Source organism: Oncorhynchus gorbuscha, linkage group LG13 (assembly GCF_021184085.1).
Source record: "Oncorhynchus gorbuscha isolate QuinsamMale2020 ecotype Even-year linkage group LG13, OgorEven_v1.0, whole genome shotgun sequence".
NCBI classification, from domain to species: domain Eukaryota; kingdom Metazoa; phylum Chordata; class Actinopteri; order Salmoniformes; family Salmonidae; genus Oncorhynchus; species Oncorhynchus gorbuscha.
In genome coordinates this window covers 11,798,867-11,813,866 of record NC_060185.1, presented here as the reverse complement: position 1 = coordinate 11,813,866, position 15,000 = coordinate 11,798,867, and the positions used below count along the sequence as shown (strand labels likewise).

General features: G+C 44.4%; 1 protein-coding gene across 1 annotated transcript in view; it reads left to right on the top strand.

Moving 5' to 3' along the window:
* Positions 1-15,000, top strand: part of LOC123992514 (1-phosphatidylinositol 4,5-bisphosphate phosphodiesterase eta-1-like) — a 195,280-nt gene that overhangs the window by 149,433 nt on the left and 30,847 nt on the right. The window contains exons 15-17 of the mRNA XM_046293711.1: positions 6,951-7,013; positions 8,244-8,338; positions 14,945-15,000. The exon at positions 14,945-15,000 is cut by the window's right edge and continues 42 nt beyond it. Coding sequence (XP_046149667.1) covers positions 6,951-7,013; positions 8,244-8,338; positions 14,945-15,000 — 214 coding nt within the window. The remainder of the gene's footprint in view (positions 1-6,950; positions 7,014-8,243; positions 8,339-14,944) is intronic.

Sequence of the window (15,000 nt, the reverse complement as noted above, 5' to 3'; positions counted from 1 at the left end):
CAACAGGTCACAAATCTTGCTGCTGTGATGGCTCACTGTGGAATTTCACCCAGTAGATATGGGAGTTTTTCAAAATTGGATTTGTTTTCCAATTCTTTGTGGATCTGTGTAGTCTGAGGGAAATATGTCTCTCTAATATGGGCATACATTGGGCAGGAGGTTAGGAAGTGCAGCTCAGTTTCCACCTCATTTTGTGGGCAGTGAGCACATAGTCTGTCTTCTCTCTTGAGAGCCATGTCTGCCTACGGCGGCCTTTCTCAATAGCAAGGCTATGCTCACTGAGTCTGTACATAGTCAAAGCTTTCCTTAATTTTGGGTCAGTCACAGTGGTCAGGTATTCTGCCGCTGTGTACTCTCTGTGTAGGGCCAAATAGCATTCTAGTTTGCTCTGTTTTTTTGTTAATTGTTTCCAATGTGTTAAGTAATTATCTTTTTGTTTTCTCGTGATTTGGTTGGGTCTAATTGTGCTGCTGTCCTGGGGCTCTGTATGGTGTGTTTGTGTTTGTGAACAGAGCCCCAGGACCAGCTTGCTTAGGGGACTCTTCTCCAGGTTCATCTCTCTGTAGGTGATGGCTTTGTTATGGAAGGTTTGTGAATCGCTTCCTTTTAGGTGGTTGTAGAATTTAACGGCTCTTTTCTGGATTTTGATAATTAGTGGGTATCGGCCTAATTCTGCTCTGCATGCATTATTTGGTGTTTTACGTTGTACACAGAGGATATTTTTGCAGAATTCTGCGTGCAGAGTCTCAATTTGGTGTTTGTCACATTTTGTGAATTCTTGGTTGGTGAGCGGACCCCAGACCTCACAACCATAAAGGGCAATGGGCTCTATGACTGATTCAAGTATTTTTAGCCAAATCCTAATTGGTATGTTGAAATTTATGTTTCTTTTGATGGCATAGAATGCCCTTCTTGCCTTGTCACTCAGATCGTTCACAGCTTTGTGGAAGTTACCTGTGGCGCTGATGTTTAGGCCAAGGTATGTATAGGTTTTTGTGTGCTCTAGGGCAACAGCATCCCTGTCTAACCCCACGACCCTGTGTGAAGAAATGTGTGTGTTTTTTGCCAATTTTAACCGCACACTTGTTGTTTGTGTACATGGATTTTATAATGTCGTATGTTTTACCCTCAACACCACTTTCCATCAGTTTGTATAGCAGGTCCTCATTCCAAATTGATTCGAAGGCTTTTTTGAAATCAACAAAGCATGAGAAGACTTTGCCTTTGTTTTGGTTTGTTTGGTTGTCAATTAGGGTGTGCAGGGTGAATACATGGTCTGTTGTACGGTAATTTGGTAAAAAGCCAATTTGACATTTGCTCAGTACATTGTTTTCATTGAGGAAATGTACAAGTCTGCTGTTAATGATTGACTGTTGACGCATATTCCACGGTAGTTATTGGGGTCAAATTTGTCTCCACTTTTGTGGATTGGGGTGATCAGTCCTTGGTTCCAAATATTGGGGAAGATGCCAGAGCTAAGGATGATGTTAAAGAGTTTTAGTATAGCCAATTGGAATTTATTGTCTGTATATTTGATCATTTCATTGATACCATCAACACCACAGGCCTTTTTGGGTTGGAGGGTTTTTATTTTGTCCTGTAACTCATTCAATGTAATTGGAGAATCCAGTGGGTTCTGGTAGTCTTTAATAGTTGATTCTAAGATCTGTATTTGATCATGTATATGTTTTTTCTCTTTATTCTTTGTTATAGAGCCAAAAAGATTGGAGAAGTGTTTTACCCATACATCTCCATTTTGGATAGATAATTCTTCGTGTTGTTGTTTGTTTAGTGTTTTCCAATTTTCCCAGAAGTGGTTAGAGTCTATGGATTCTTCAATTACATTGAGCTAATTTCTGACATGCTGTTCCTTCTTTTTCCGTAGTGTATTTCTGTATTGTTTTAGTGATTCACCATAGTGAAGGCGTAGACTCAGGTTTTCCGGGTCTCTATGTTTTTGGTTGGACAGGTTTCTCAATTTCTTTCTTAGGTTTTTGCGTTCTTCATCAAACTGTTTGTCATTGTGGTTCATTTTCTTCGGTTTTCTATTTGAGATTTTTAGATTTGAGGGAAGCTGAGAGGTCAAATATACTGTTAAGATTTGCTACTGCCAAGTTTATACCTTCACTATTACAGTGGAACGTTTTACCCAGGAAATTGTCTAAAAGGGAATGAATTTGTTGTTGCCTAATTGTTTTTTGGTAGTTTTCCAAACTGCATTCCTTCCATCTATAGCATTTCTTAACGTTACTCAGTTCCTTTGGCTTTGATGCCTCATGATTGAGTATTGCTCTGTTTAAGTAGACTGTGATTTTGCTGTGGTCTGATAGGGGTGTCAGTGGGCTGACTGTGAACACTCTGAGAGACTCTGGGTTGAGATTAGTGATAAAGTTGTCTACAGTACTACTGCCAAGAGATGAGCTATATGTGTACCTACCATAGGAGTCCCCTCGAAGCCTACCATTGACTATGTACATACCCAGCGTGCGACAGAGCTGCAGGAGTTGTGACCCGTTTTTGTTGGTTATGTTGTCATAGTTGTGCCTAGGGGGGCATATGTGGGAGGGAATGCTGTCTCCTCCAGGCAGGTGTTTGTCCCCGTGTGTGCTGAGGGTGTCAGGTTCTTGTCCGGTTCTGGCATTTAGGTCGCCACAGACTAGTACATTTCCCTGTGCCTGGAAATAATTGTTTTCCCCAACCAGGATAGAGAAGCTGTCTTCATTAAAGTATGGGGATTCTAGTGGGGGGATATAGGTAGCACACAAGAGAACATTTTTCTCTGTTAGGATAATTTCCTTTTGAATTTCTAGCCAAATGTAGAATGTTCCTGTTTTGATGAATTTACATTTACATTTAAGTCATTTAATGGAGTGAGTTAGGTCTGCTCTATACCAAATTAGCATACCCCCTGAGTCCCTTCCCTGTTTCACACCTGGTAGTTTGGTGGATGGGACTACCAGCTCTCTGTAACCTAGAGGGTAACCAGTGGGTCCGTCTCCTCTATACCAGGTTTCTTGCAGGATGACAATGTCTGTATTACCGATTTCTTTGGTGAAGTCCGGGTTCCTGCTCTTTAGCCCAAAGGCAGATGACCTCAGGCCTTGGATCTTCCATGATTATATAGTGAAGGCTTTTTGTTCCAGAGTGTCCAATGTTGTTGGTCGTGGTTTGGCCTCAGGCCAGTAAAGTGTGAGCAGAGCCTGCTGAGCATCTGGTACATGCCATTGGCTTGGGCGAGTGTGAGAGTGGGGGTTGGGACTGTTTGCCTGCTCACTACATTTACATTTACATTTAAGTCATTTAGCAGACGCTCTTATCCAGAGCGACTTACAAACTACCTGGGCATATGTGTGGCTTCCATGTTGAGGCCCTCTTTGCGGGGGTGGGGTGCATGGGGTGGGCAGGAGTGGCATAGGTCTGATCTGAGGGGGCCTAAATGGGGTGTGGGCATGGTTGACGTGGGGGGGTGTTGATTGGTTGGGGGGGTGCTGTGGTCTGGATGTAATTCCTCTTGGCGTGGGTCCTCTATGTGTAGGTCCAGGGGGGGGTTCCTGCAGGTCTGGGAGGGTGTCTCGCTGGTCTGGGTGGGGTGTCTATTGATCTGTTGCTCCTGTGTGAAGTGTTGGGGATACGTTTGAGAGCGATGTCCTTTAGGGTTCGGGCAAAGGTGGGCACTGCTGCCTTGTAGAGGTGGACCTGGTCATAGAGGCTGTTCAAGTCCAGGGTGGAGTGGTGGGCCAGGAAAACATTTGGTTTTGAGGCACAGTCATGGGAAATACATGCGTTTACCCGCTGTATTGTGGCAGGGTGGAAGTCTTTTCGTGGTAGCAGGGTGGAGATAAATATGCATATTATTGATACCATTTGAAAGGAAACACTTTGAAGTTTGTGGAAATGTGAAATGAATGTCGGAGAATATAACACATTAGATCTGGTGAAAGAGAATACAATGAAAAACATTCATCTTTGAAATGCAAGAGAAAGGCCATACTTTCAGATAGGAGTCTAGGTGTCATTTAGATGTTGGCCACCAGATGGAACCAGTGTGTGTACAAAGTTTCAGACTAATCCAGTGAAGAATTACATTACTGCACAATATGTTGTAGTAAATCTGCCAGGTGTTTGCCAAAATCTGCCGAATTGGTCAATTGTTCAGGTACTGAACTATAGAGAACATACAAAAATGCTATTGTAATATATATTTTTTAGTTTACACACTCCCAGAAATGTCATACATGATGGATCATTAGCTTATACACTAACTTTCACATATTCTAGATGGCCGGACGGGGTGGGTGTGGAGCCAGAGACAGAAGTGGGGTCAAACTGTAGAACCCAGTTTCTACATCAAATCAAAGTTTATTTGTCACGTGCGCCGAATACACGCGAATACACGGCACACGTGACAAATAAACTTTGGTTAGCCAATGTGTGGGAGCACAGGTTGGTCGGGCCATTTAGGCAGTATGTACATGAATGTATAGTTAAAGTGACTATGCATATAAGATAAACAGAGAGTAGCAGCAGCGTAAAATAGGGGTTGGGGGGGTTAGCGGGACACACAATGGAAATAGTCCACATAACCATTTGGTTACCTGTTCAGGAGTCTTATGGCTTGGGGGTAAAAACTGTTGAGAAGCCTTTTTATCTGAGACTTGGCGCTCCGGTACTGCTTGCCATGCGGTAGTAGAGAGAACAGTCTATGACTGGGGTGGCTGGGGTCTTTGACAGTTTTTAGGGCCTTCCTCTGACACCACCTGGTGTAGAGGTCCTGGATGGCGGGCAGCTTTGCCCCAGTGATGTACTGGGCCGTACTCACTACCCTTTGAAGTGCCTTGCGGTCGGAGGCCCGAGCAGTTGCCGTACCAGGCAGTGATGCAACCGGTCAGGATGCTCTCGATGTTGCAGCTGTAGAACCTTTTGAGGATGTCAGGACCCATGCCAAATCTGTTTAGTTTCCTGAGGGGGAATAGGCTTTGTCGTGCCCTCTTCGCGACTGTCTTGGTGTGTTTGGACCAATCTAGTTTGTTGTTGATGTGGACACCAAGGAATTGGAAGCTCTCAACCTGCTCCACTACAGCCCCGTCGATGAGAATGGGGGCATGCTCGGTGCTCCTTTTCCTGTAGTCCACAATCATCTCCTTAGTCTTGGTTACGTTGAGGGATACGTTGTTATTCTGGCACCACCCGACCAGGTCTCTGACCTCCACACTACAGGCTGTCTCGTCGTTGTCGGTGAACAGGCCTGTTGTGTCGTCAGCAAACTTAATGATGGTGTTGTAGTCGTGCCTGGCCATGCAGTCGTGGGTGAACAGGGAGTACAGCCTGGGGACATTTGACAATAAAAATGTATTTTATCAAACAAAACTATGCTACATGTTATCTCTGGGACCCTCAGGATGACAAGTCAGAGCAAGATTACTGAATGTAAGTACATTATTTACCTTCAGAGGTGAATGTATCAAACCAGTTTCTATGATAAAAGTGTTTTGTTGTTGTGCACTCTCCTCAAACAATAACATGGTATTTTCTCACTGTAATAGCTACTGTAAATTGTACACTACTGTTAGATTAACACGAATTTAAGCTTTCTGCCCATGTCAGATATGTCTTTGTCCTGGAAAGTTGTCTGTTATATACAAGGGCACCCATCCTGTAGAGATTTTTGGTTTGGCTTGTCATTTTCTGGAGGTGTTTGTGTGTTTGTTTGCTGTTGGCCTGCCTCAACCGTCCCGGTTTACCGACACCCATCGTGTAGAGATTTAAGAAGTGCGGTTTGGCGTATCATTTCTTTTGGAGGACACATGACTCGACATTCACCTCTCCCGAGCTCAGTGGGGAGTTGCAGGATAAAATAAAAAAATCAAGATATAATGGTGTGTACAGCAGTAGTTTTACAGGAAGGTGTGTGTATGGACAGTATATGAATATAAAAGGTGTGTACTGCAGTAGTTTTACAGGAAGGTGTGTGTATGGACAGTATATGAATATAAATGGTGTGTACTGCAGTAGTTTTACAGGACGGTGTGTGTATGGACAGTATATGAATATAAATGGTGTGTACTGCAGTAGTTTTACAGGACGGTGTGTGTATGGACAGTATATGAATATAAATGGTGTGTACTGCAGTAGTTTTACAGGACGGTGTGTGTATGGACAGTATATGAATATAAATGGTGTGTACTGCAGTAGTTTTACAGGAAGGTGTGTGTATGGACAGTATATGAATATAAATGGTGTGTACTGCAGTAGTTTTACAGGAAGGTGTGTGTATGGACAGTATATGAATATAAATGGTGTGTACTGCAGTAGTTTTACAGGAAGGTGTGTGTATGGACAGTATATGAATATAAATGGTGTGTACTGCAGTAGTTTTACAGGAAGGTGTGTGTATGGACAGTATATGAATATAAATGGTGTGTACTGCAGTAGTTTTACAGGAAGGTGTGTGTATGGACAGTATATGAATATAAATGGTGTGTACTGCAGTAGTTTTACAGGACGGTGTGTGTATGGACAGTATATGAATATAAATGGTGTGTACTGCAGTAGTTTTACAGGACGGTGTGTGTATGGACAGTATATGAATATAAATGGTGTGTACTGCAGTAGTTTTACAGGACGGTGTGTGTATGGACAGTATATGAATATAAATGGTGTGTACTGCAGTAGTTTTACAGGACGGTGTGTGTATGGACAGTATATGAATATAAATGGTGTGTACTGCAGTAGTTTTACAGGACGGTGTGTGTATGGACAGTATATGAATATAAATGGTGTGTACTGCAGTAGTTTTACAGGAAGGTGTGTGTATGGACAGTATATGAATATAAAAGGTGTGTACTGCAGTAGTTTTACAGGACAGTGTGTGTATGGACAGTATATGAATATAAAAGGATTGTACTGCACTAGTCTCTCAGCTCATCTTGTGTATTTTTTTGTGCCTCTAGAATCCCAAAGAGGGACTTAAAAAATCCCAAAGTCGATCATTCATCAGCAACATCAAGCAAAAGGTGAGATCATCTCTGCTCTTTCACTATCATCTTTGTCCGTTACAGTCATCAAGATGTTCTACTCCGATGGATATCTCTATTGCTTGTCAAATATCTTTGTCCACAATGTCCAGATCGTAACTCAGCAATGTTTGTACTGTCTCAGGTCTGCAAATGGGAAAGGTCATTTCTATTTCAAACTAAACCATTGGTTTTCTAGTGATGGCGTTTAGATGGCGAGCCTTAATATATAAATAATAATAATATATATGCCATTTAGCAGACGCTTTTATCCAAAGCGACTTACAGTCATGTGTGCATACATTCTACGTATGGGTGGTCCCGGGGATCGAACCCACTACCCTGGCGTTACAAGCGCCATGCTCTACCAACTGAGCTACAGAAGGAGAAGTCAGGATAATGATCTATTGACACAGGGTCCAGTTTGTGAGGCTGAAGGATGTCCTGCTAACTGTCTGTCTGTCTGTCTGTCTGTCTGTCTGTCTGTCTGTTTCTTTTCCTTGAAGAGCACTTCTCATGTCTCATCTACCTCTCTCTTACATTGGTCCAGTCTGTCTGTCTGTCTAAATGTCAGACTGCTAAATGTCAGAGCGCTAAATGCCAGACTGCTAAATGTCAGACTGCTAAATGTCAGACTGCTAAATGTCAGACTGCTAAATGTCAGACTGCTAAATGTCAGACTGCTAAATGTCTGACCGCTAAATGTCAGAGCGCTAAATGTCAGACTGCTAAATGTCAGACTGCTAAATGTCAGAGCGCTAAATGCCAGACTGCTAAATGTCAGACTGCTAAATGTCAGAGCGCTAAATGTCAGACTGCTAAATGTCAGACTGCTAAATGTCAGAGCGCTAAATGCCAGACTGCTAAATGCCAGACTGCTAAATGTCAGACTGCTAAATGTCAGACTGCTAAACGTAAGACTGCTAAATGTCAGACTGCTAAATGTCAGACTGCTAAACGTCAGACTGCTAAACGTCAGACTGCTAAATGTCAGACTGCTAAATGTCAGACTGCTAAATGTCAGAGCGCTAAATGCCAGACTGCTAAATGCCAGACTGCTAAATGTCAGACTGCTAAATGTCAGACTGCTAAACGTCAGACTGCTAAATGTCAGACTGCTAAATGTCAGACCTCTAAATGTAGGACAATGACTACTACATGTATGGGCATGAGCAATGCTAATGGGAAGTATCTGAAAATGTGTGTGTGTGTGTTTCCCTCCTCCTGCAGAGACACTCTAAATCCAGGCTGAAGTCCCAGAGTACCGATGGAGAGGAGGAAGGACAGGAGACCTCTGGGAAAGAGGCGGGAGGACAGATCACCAGGTCAGCTCTCAATGGCTCTCTTGTCATACTGACTGACCCATGCTCATTGCTGACTCCCACATTGAGATTTGCACGGAGAACTCAAACATTCACACATAAATCATGTGTTATGTCATAGGAAAACTACATGCATGGATTTTAAATTAGGATTAGTGAGTTAGGTACTTCTGTTCTGTCAGCTCAAATCCTGCTTTACCTGACAGAACAGCAAGCTGCAGCATGGAGCAACTTCCACTCATGTATTTGAAGGGCCCTAAACCCTTTATACGCGCCCTTAATCTTCTTTGAAGTGCCCTAAGTGTCTATTTATTGACCGTAACCAGACTTTGAAGTGCCCTGTCTGTGTGTGTCCCAGCTTCTTCTAATAGTTGATCACGTGTTTGTAAAGTGTTAAAGTGTGAATTTACATTATGTACGTGTCTTCAGGAATAATCAAGATGGATGTAAGGCTCTTCCTGTGTGTGTGTGTGTGTGTGTGTGTGTGTGTGTGTGTGTGTGTGTGTGTGTGTGTGTGTGTGTGTGTGTGTGTGTGTGTGTGTGTGTGTGTGTGTGTGTGTGTGTGTGTGTGTGTGTGTGTGTGTGTGTGTGTGTGTGTGTGTGCTGTTGGCCTGCCTCCATATCCCTTTAGTGTGTCAATGATAGCTGTTTGATCTGGTCTGTATAAGCTGTTTCCCTGTGATGCTTTTTCCTGTGGGGTGTAAACTGTGATTCTGTGGGGTGTAAACTGTGATGCCCTTCTCTGTGGGGTGTAAACTGTGATTCTGTGGGGTGTAAACTGTGATGCCCTTCTCTGTGGGGTGTAAACTGTGATGCCCTTCTCTGTGGGGTGTAAACTGTGATTCTGTGGGGTGTAAACTGTGATGCCCTTCTCTGTGGGGTGTAAACTGTGATGCCCTTCTCTGTGGGGTGTAAACTGTGATGCCCTCTGTGGGGTGTAAACTGTGATTCTGTGGGGTGTAAACTGTGATGCCCTTCTCTGTGGGGTGTAAACTGTGATGCCCTTCTCTGTGGGGTGTAAACTGTGATTCTGTGGGGTGTAAACTGTGATGCCCTTCTCTGTGGGGTGTAAACTGTGATGCCCTTCTCTGTGGGGTGTAAACTCAAATCAAATCAAATCAAATTTTATTTGTCACATACACATGGTTAGCAGATGTTAATGCGAGTGTAGCGAAATGCTTGTGCTTCTAGTTCCGACAATGCAGTGATAACCAACAAGTAATCTAACTAACAATTCCAAAACTACTGTCTTATACACAGTGTAAGGGGATAAGGAACATGTACATAAGGATATATGAATGAGTGATGGTACAGAGCAGCATACAGTAGATGGTATCGAGTATAGTATATACATATGAGATGAGTGTGTAGACAAAGTAAACAAAGTGGCATAGTTAAAGTGGCTAGTGATACATGTGTTACATAAGGATGCAGTCGATGTTGTAGAGTACAGTATATACATATGCATATGAGATGAATAATGTAGGGTAAGTAACATTATATAAGGTAGCATTGTTTAAAGTGGCTAGTGATATATTTACATCATTTCCCATCAATTCCCATTATTAAAATGGCTGGAGTTGGGTCAGTGTCAATGACAGTGTGTTGGCAGCAGCCACTCAATGTTAGTGGTGGCTATTTAACAGTCTGATGGCCTTGAGATAGAAGCTGTTTTTCAGTCTCTCGGTCCCAGCTTTGATGCACCTGTACTGACCTCGCCTTCTGGATGATAGCGGGGTGAACAGGCAGTGGTTCGGGTGGTTGATGTCCTTGATGATCTTTATGGCCTTCCTGTAACAACGGGTGGTGTAGGTGTCCTGGAGGGCAGGTAGTTTGCCCCCGGTGATGCGTTGTGCAGTCCTCACTACCCTCTGGAGAGCCTTACGGTTGAGGGCGGAGCAGTTGCCGTACCAGGCGGTGATACAGCCCGCCAGGATGCTCTCGATTGTGCATCTGTAGAAGTTTGTGAGTGCTTTTGGTGACAAGCCGAATTTCTTCAGCCTCCTGAGGTTGAATAGGCGCTGCTGCGCCTTCTTCACGACGCTGTCAGTGTGAGTGGACCAATTCAGTTTGTCTGTGATGTGTATGCCGAGGAACTTAAAACTAGCTACCCTCTCCACTACTGTTCCATCGATGTGGATAGGGGGTGTTCCCTCTGCTGTTTCCTGAAGTCCACAATCATCTCCTTAGTTTTGTTGACGTTGAGTGTGAGGTTATTTTCCTGACACCACACTCCAAGGGCCCTCACCTCCTCCCTGTAGGCCGTCTCGTCGTTGTTGGTAATCAAGCCTACCACTGTTGTGTCGTCCGCAAACTTGATGATTGAGTTGGAGGCGTGCGTGGCCACGCAGTCGTGGGTGAACAGGGAGTACAGGAGAGGGCTCAGAACGCACCCTTGTGGGGCCCCTGTGTTGAGGATCAGCGGGGAGGAGATGTTGTTGCCTACCCTCACCACCTGGGGGCGGCCCGTCAGGAAGTCCAGTACCCAGTTGCACAGGGCGGGGTCGAGACCCAGGGTCTCGAGCTTGATGACGAGCTTGGAGGGTACTATGGTGTTGAATGCCGAGCTGTAGTCGATGAACAGCATTCTCACATAGGTATTCCTCTTGTCCAAGTGGGTTAGGGCAGTGTGCAGTGTGGTTGAGATTGCATCGTCTGTGGACCTATTTGGGCGGTAAGCAAATTGGAGTGGGTCTAGGGTGTCAGGTAGGGTGGAGGTGATATGGTCCTTGACTAGTCTCTCAAAGCACTTCATGATGACGGAAGTGAGTGCTACGGGGCGGTAGTCGTTTAGCTCAGTTACCTTAGCTTTCTTGGGAACAGGAACAATGGTGGCCCTCTTGAAGCATGTGGGAACAGCAGACTGGTATAGGGATTGATTGAATATGTCCGTAAACACACCGGCCAGCTGGTCTGCGCATGTTCGGAGGGCGCGGCTGGGGATGCCGTCTGGGCCTGCAGCCTTGCGAGGGTTAACACGTTTAAATGTCTTACTCACCTCGGCTGCAGTGAAGGAGAGACTGCATGTTTCCGTTGCAGGCCGTGTCAGTGGCACTGTATTGTCCTCAAAGCGGGCAAAAAAGTTATTTAGTCTGCCTGGGAGCAAGACATCCTGGTCCATGACTGGGCTGGATTTCATCTTGTAGTCCGTGATTGACTGTAGACCCTGCCACATGCCTCTTGTGTCTGAGCCATTGAATTGAGATTCCACTTTGTCTCTGTACTGACGCTTAGCTTGTTTAATAGCCTTACGGAGGGAATAGCTGCACTGTTTGTATTCAGTCATTTTGCCAGACACCTTGCCCTGATTAAAAGCAGTGGTTCGCGCTTTCAGTTTCACGCGAATGCTGCCATCAATCCACGGTTTCTGGTTAGGGAATGTTTTTATCGTTGCTATGGGAACGACATCTTGCTCGGATTTCATCAACCTTGTTGTCGAGAGACTGGACATTGGCAAGAAGAATACTGGGAAGTGGTGCGCGATGTGCCCTTTTTCGGAGTCTGACCAGAACACCGCCGCGTTTCCCTCTTTTTCGGAGTCGTTTCCTTGGGTCGCTGCATGCGATCCATTCCGTTGTCCTGTTTGTAAGGCAGAACACAGGATCCGCGTCGCGGAAAACATATTCTTGGTCGTACTGATGGTGAGTTGACGCTGATCTTATATTCAGTAGTTCTTCTCGACTGTATGTAATGAAACCTAAGATGACCTGGGGTACTAATGTAAGAAATAACACGTAAAAAAACAGAAAACTGCATAGTTTCCTAGGAACGCGAAGCGAGGCGGCCATCTCAGTGATGCCCTTCTCTGTGGGGTGTAAACTGTGATGCCCTTCTCTGTGGGGTGTAAACTGTAAATCTGTGGGGTGTAAACTGTGATTCTGTGGGGTGTAACCTGTGATTCTGTGGAGTGTAAACTGTGATTCTGTGGGGTGTAAACTGTGACACTGTGGGGTGTAAACTGTGATTCTGTAGGGTGTAAACTGTGATTCTGTGGAGTGTAAACTGTGATTCTGTGGGGTGTAACTGTAAATTGATTCTGTGATTCTGGGTGTAAACTGTGATTCTGTGGGGTGTAAACTGTGATTCTGTGGAGTGTAAACTGTGATTCTGTGGGGTGTAAACTGTGACACTGTGGGGTGTAAACTGTGATTCTGTAGGGTGTAAACTGTGATTCTGTAGGGTGTAAACTGTGATTCTGTAGGGTGTAAACTGTGACTGTGATTCTGTAGGGTGTAAACTGTGATTCTGTAGGGTGTAAACTGTGATTCTGTAGGGTGTAAACTGTGATTCTGTGGGGTGTAAACTGTGATTCTCTGTGGTGTAAACTGTGATTCTGTGGGGTGTAAACTGTGATTCTGTGGGGTGTAAACTGTGTGATTCTGTGGGGTGTAAACTGTGATTCTTTGGGGTGTAAACTGTGACACTGTGGGGTGTAAACTGTGATTCTGTAGGGTGTAAACTGTGATTCTGTGGGGTGTAAACTGTGATTCTGTGGAGTGTAAACTGTGATTCTGTGGGGTGTAACCTTTGATTCTGTGGGGTGTAAACTGTGATTCTGTGGGGTGTAAACTGTGATTCTGTGGAGTGTAAACTGTGATTCTGTGGGGTGTAAACTGTGACACTGTGGGGTGTAAACTGTGATTCTGTAGGGTGTAAACTGTGATTCTGTAGGGTGTAAACTGTGATTCTGTAGGGTGTAAACTGTGACTGTGATTCTGTAGGGTGTAAACTGTGATTCTGTAGGGTGTAAACTGTGATTCTGTAGGGTGTAAACTGTGATTCTGTGGGGTGTAAACTGTGATTCTCTGTGGTGTAAACTGTGATTCTGTGGGGTGTAAACTGTGATTCTGTGGGGTGTAAACTGTGTGATTCTGTGGGGTGTAAACTGTGATTCTTTGGGGTGTAAACTGTGACACTGTGGGGTGTAAACTGTGATTCTGTAGGGTGTAAACTGTGATTCTGTGGGGTGTAAACTGTGATTCTGTAGGGTGTAAACTGTGATTCTGTAGGGTGTAAACTGTGATTCTGTGGGGTGTAAACTGTGATTCTGTGGGGTGTAAACTGTGATTCTGTAGGGTGTAAACTGTGATTCTGTGGGGTGTAAACTGTGATTCTGTAGGGTGTAACCTGTGATTCTGTAGGGTGTAAACTGTGATTCTGTGGGGTGTAAACTGTGATTCTGTAGGGTGTAAACTGTGATTCTGTGGGGTGTAAACTGTGATTCTCTGTGGTGTAAACTGTGATTCTGTGGGGTGTAAACTGTGATTCTGTGGGGTGTAAACTGTGTGATTCTGTGGGGTGTAAACTGTGATTCTTTGGGGTGTAAACTGTGACACTGTGGGGTGTAAACTGTGATTCTGTAGGGTGTAAACTGTGATTCTGTGGGGTGTAAACTGTGATTCTGTAGGGTGTAAACTGTGATTCTGTAGGGTGTAAACTGTGATTCTGTGGGGTGTAAACTGTGATTCTGTGGGGTGTAAACTGTGATTCTGTAGGGTGTAAACTGTGATTCTGTGGGGTGTAAACTGTGATTCTGTAGGGTGTAACCTGTGATTCTGTAGGGTGTAAACTGTGATTCTGTGGGGTGTAAACTGTGATTCTGTGGGGTGTAAACTGTGATTCTGTGGGGTGTAAACTGTGATTCTGTAGGGTGTAACCTGTGATTCTGTGGGGTGTAAACTGTGATTCTGTGGGGTGTAAACTGTGATTCTGTGGGGTGTAAACTGTGATTCTGTGGGGTGTAAACTGTGATTCTGTAGGGTGTAAACTGTGATTCTGTGGGGTGTAAACTGTGATTCTGTGGGGTGTAAACTGTGATTCTGTAGGGTGTAAACTGTGATTCTGTAGGGTGTAAACTGTGATTCTGTGGGGTGTAAACTGTGACACTGTGGGGTGTAAACTGTGATACTGTGGGGTGTAAACTGTGATTCTGTGGGGTGTAAACTGTGATTCTGTGGGGTGTAAACTGTGATTCTGTGGGGTGTAAACTGTGACACTGTGGGGTGTAAACTGTGATTCTGTGGGGTGTAAACGGTGACACCGTAGGGTGTAAACTGTGATTCTGTAGGTTGTAAACTGTGATTCTGTAGGGTGTAAACTGTGATACTGTGGGGTGTAAACTGTGAATCTGTAGGGTGTAAACTGTGATTCTGTGGGGTGTAAACTGTGAATCTGTGGGGTGTAAACTGTGAATCTGTGGGGTGTAAACTGTGATTCTGTGGGGTGTAAACTGTGATTCTGTGGGGTGTAAACTGTGATTCTGTAGGGTGTAAACTGTGATTCTGTGGGGTGTAAACTGTGAATCTGTGGGGTGTAAACTGTGAATCTGTGGGGTGTAAACTGTGATTCTTTGGGGTGTAAACTGTGATTCTGTGGGGTGTAAACTGTGAATCTGTGGGGTGTAAACTGTGATTCTGTGGGGTGTAAACTGTCACTTTGATGGACACTCCACTTTACTTCACATGCTTTTGTCACTGTGCGTGTCTTTCCATCCTACTTTCTCAATTTATCCATTCTACTCTCTCTTCATCCATTCTGCTCTATGCCTCTTCCTCCATTCTACCTCTCTGTCCTCGTTTATACTCTTTCTGTGGTTTCATCTTGCTGTAGGGGAGGGAGGAACAGGAAGACGATGAAGCTGAGTAGAGATCTGTCAGACCTGGTTG